The sequence below is a fragment of the Scylla paramamosain genome, unplaced genomic scaffold, assembly GCF_035594125.1.
Source record: "Scylla paramamosain isolate STU-SP2022 unplaced genomic scaffold, ASM3559412v1 Contig5, whole genome shotgun sequence".
Lineage (NCBI taxonomy): Eukaryota > Metazoa > Arthropoda > Malacostraca > Decapoda > Portunidae > Scylla > Scylla paramamosain.
This window is the reverse complement of record NW_026973670.1, coordinates 730,001-732,500: the sequence shown is the minus strand read 5'-3', so window position 1 is coordinate 732,500 and position 2,500 is coordinate 730,001. Positions and strand designations below refer to the sequence as shown.

The following is a 2,500-nucleotide window of genomic DNA, read 5'->3' as shown; positions in this document are numbered from 1 at the left end:
TTTGGTGTTTTTGGTGTGTTTTTGGGTGTTTTTTGGGTGTTTTTGGTGTGTTTTGAGGTGTTTTTGGTGTGTTGTGGGTGTTTTGGGTATGTTTTGGGTGTTTTGGGTGTGTTTTTTGGTGTGTTTTGGGGTTTTTTATGTGTTTTTGGGGTGTTTTTGGTGTGTTTTGGGTGTTTTTGGTGTGTTTTTGGGGTGTTTTGGGGTGTTTTTGGTGTGTTTTTGGGGTGTTTTTGGGGTGTTTTGGGGTGTTGTGAGTGTTTTTGGGTGTTTTTGGTGTGTTTTGGGGTGTTTTGGGGTGTTTTTGGGGTGTTTTTGGTGTGTTTTGAGGCGTTTTTGATGTGTTGTGGGTGTTTTGGGTATGTTTTGGGTGTTTTGGGTGTGTTTTTGGGATGTTTTGGGGTGTTTTGGGGTGTTATGAGTGTTTTTGGGTGTTATGAGTGTTTTTTGGGTGTTTTTGAGTGTTTCAGCGCTGTTTTGCTGTATTTTGCATGTTTTTTTTATGTATTATAAACTCTTCATGTGTAACCCTAAAGCGACCCTAACTGACCCTTATTGACCCTACCTAACCTTAAAATGACCCTATTTCATATGTAACCCTGTAATATCCCTTATTGACTCTGATTTGACCCTAAAACTATATTAAACAAGCCTAAAATGACCCTATTTCACACATAACCCTCTCGAACAGTGCAACAGGCCCTGAATGACCCTAAACGACCCTTATAAACCCTAACAACCCTAAAACGATCTTAAACGAGCCTAAAATCACCCTGTTTCACACATAACCCTCTCGAACAGTGCAACAGGCCCTGAATGACCCTAAACGACCCTTATAAACCCTAACAACCCTAAAACGATCTTAAACAAGCCTAAAATGACCCTGTTTCACACATAATCCTCTCTAACAGTGCAACAGGCCCTGAATGACCCTAAACGACCCTTGCCAACCTCTAACGACCATAAACGACCCTTGCCAACCTCCAACGACCATAAACGACCCTTGCCAACCTCTAACGACCCTTAACGACCCTGTCTCTCCCATTACAGACGTCAGTATCCCCACAAACTCGGGAGACGGGAAGCCAATTCTGTTGAAGGCCGGTCAGTCTGTCATGGTGATTAAAACACAGAAGGGAATTTATCTTAGACTGAACGATGGGAAGATTGTTGCCATTCGAGTGCCCCCAGGGAATGGTAAGTACCAGATCTTGTTTTGGCAGGGTGTGGCAGTGTTTGAGAGGCTGTGGCAGTGTTTGGGAGGATGTAGCAGTGTTTGGCAGGGTGTAGCAGTGTTTGAGAGGCTGTAGCAGTGTTTGGGAGGGTGTAGCAGTGTTTGGGAGGCTGTGGCAGTGTTTGGGAGGGTGTAGCAGTGTTTGGGAGGCTGTGGCAGTGTTTGGGAGGCTGTGGCAGTGTTTGGGAGGGTGTAGCAGTGTTTGGGAGGATGTAGCAGTGTTTGGGAGGGTGTAGCAGTGTTTGGGAGGCTGTGGCAGTGTTTGGGAGGGTGTGGCACTGTTTGAGAGGCTGTGGCAGTGTTTGGGAGGGTGTGGCAGTGTTTGGGAGGCTGTAGCAATGTTTGGGAGGCTGTGGCAGTGTTTGGGAGGATGTGGCAGTGTTTGAGAGGCTGTAGCAGTGTTTGGCAGGGTGTGGCAGTGTTTGAGAGGCTGTGGCAGTGTTTGAGAGGCTGTGGCAGTGTTTGGGAGGCTGTAGCAGTGTTTGGGAGGATGTAGCAGTGTTTGGCAGGGTGTGGCAGTGTTTGGGAGGCTGTGGCAGTGTTTGAGAGGCTGTGGCAGTGTTTGGGAGGCTGTGGCAGTGTTTGGGAGGCTGTAGCAGTGTTTGGGAGGCTGTGGCAGTGTTTGGGAGGCTGTAGCAGTGTTTGGGAGGATGTAGCAGTGTTTGGGAGGATGTAGCAGTGTTTGGGAGGGTGTGGCAGTGTTTGGGAGGCTGTGGCACTGTTTGAGAGGCTGTGGCAGTGTTTGGGAGGCTGTGGCACTGTTTGAGAGGCTGTGGCAGTGTTTGAGAGGATGTAGCAGTGTTTGGGAGGGTGTAGCAGTGTTTGAGAGGATGTAGCAGTGTTTGGGAGGCTGTGGCAGTGTTTGGGAGGCTGTGGCAGTGTTTGGGAGGCTGTGGCAGTGTTTGAGAGGCTGTGGCAGTGTTTGGGAGGCTGTGGCAGTGTTTGGGAGGCTGTGGCAGTGTTTGGGAGGCTGTGGCAGTGTTTGAGAGGGTGTAGCAGTGTTTGGGAGGCTGTGGCAGTGTTTGGGATGATGTAGCAGTGTTTGGGAGGCTGTGGCAGTGTTTGGGAGGCTGTGGCAGTGTTTGGGAGGCTGTGGCAGTGTTTGGGAGGCTGTGGCAGTGTTTGGGAGTGTGTAGCAGTGTTTGGCAGGGTGTGGCAGTGTTTGGGAGGATGTAGCAGTGTTTGGGAGGCTGTGGCAGTGTTTGAGAGGATGTGGCAGTGTTTGAGAGGATGTGGCAGTGTTTGAGAGGCTGTAGCAGTGTTTGGGAG

At 49.4% G+C, this 2,500-nt stretch overlaps 1 protein-coding gene across 3 annotated transcripts in view; it reads left to right on the top strand.

The window, feature by feature from the left end:
- The window catches only part of LOC135096654 (transcriptional regulator ATRX homolog), a 28,654-nt gene that overhangs the window by 22,859 nt on the left and 3,295 nt on the right, over positions 1 to 2,500 (top strand). For all 3 annotated transcript variants that reach the window (XM_063998352.1, XM_063998351.1, XM_063998350.1), the window contains one exon: positions 1,048 to 1,194. In XM_063998352.1, coding sequence (XP_063854422.1) covers positions 1,048 to 1,194 — 147 coding nt within the window. The remainder of the gene's footprint in view (positions 1 to 1,047; positions 1,195 to 2,500) is intronic.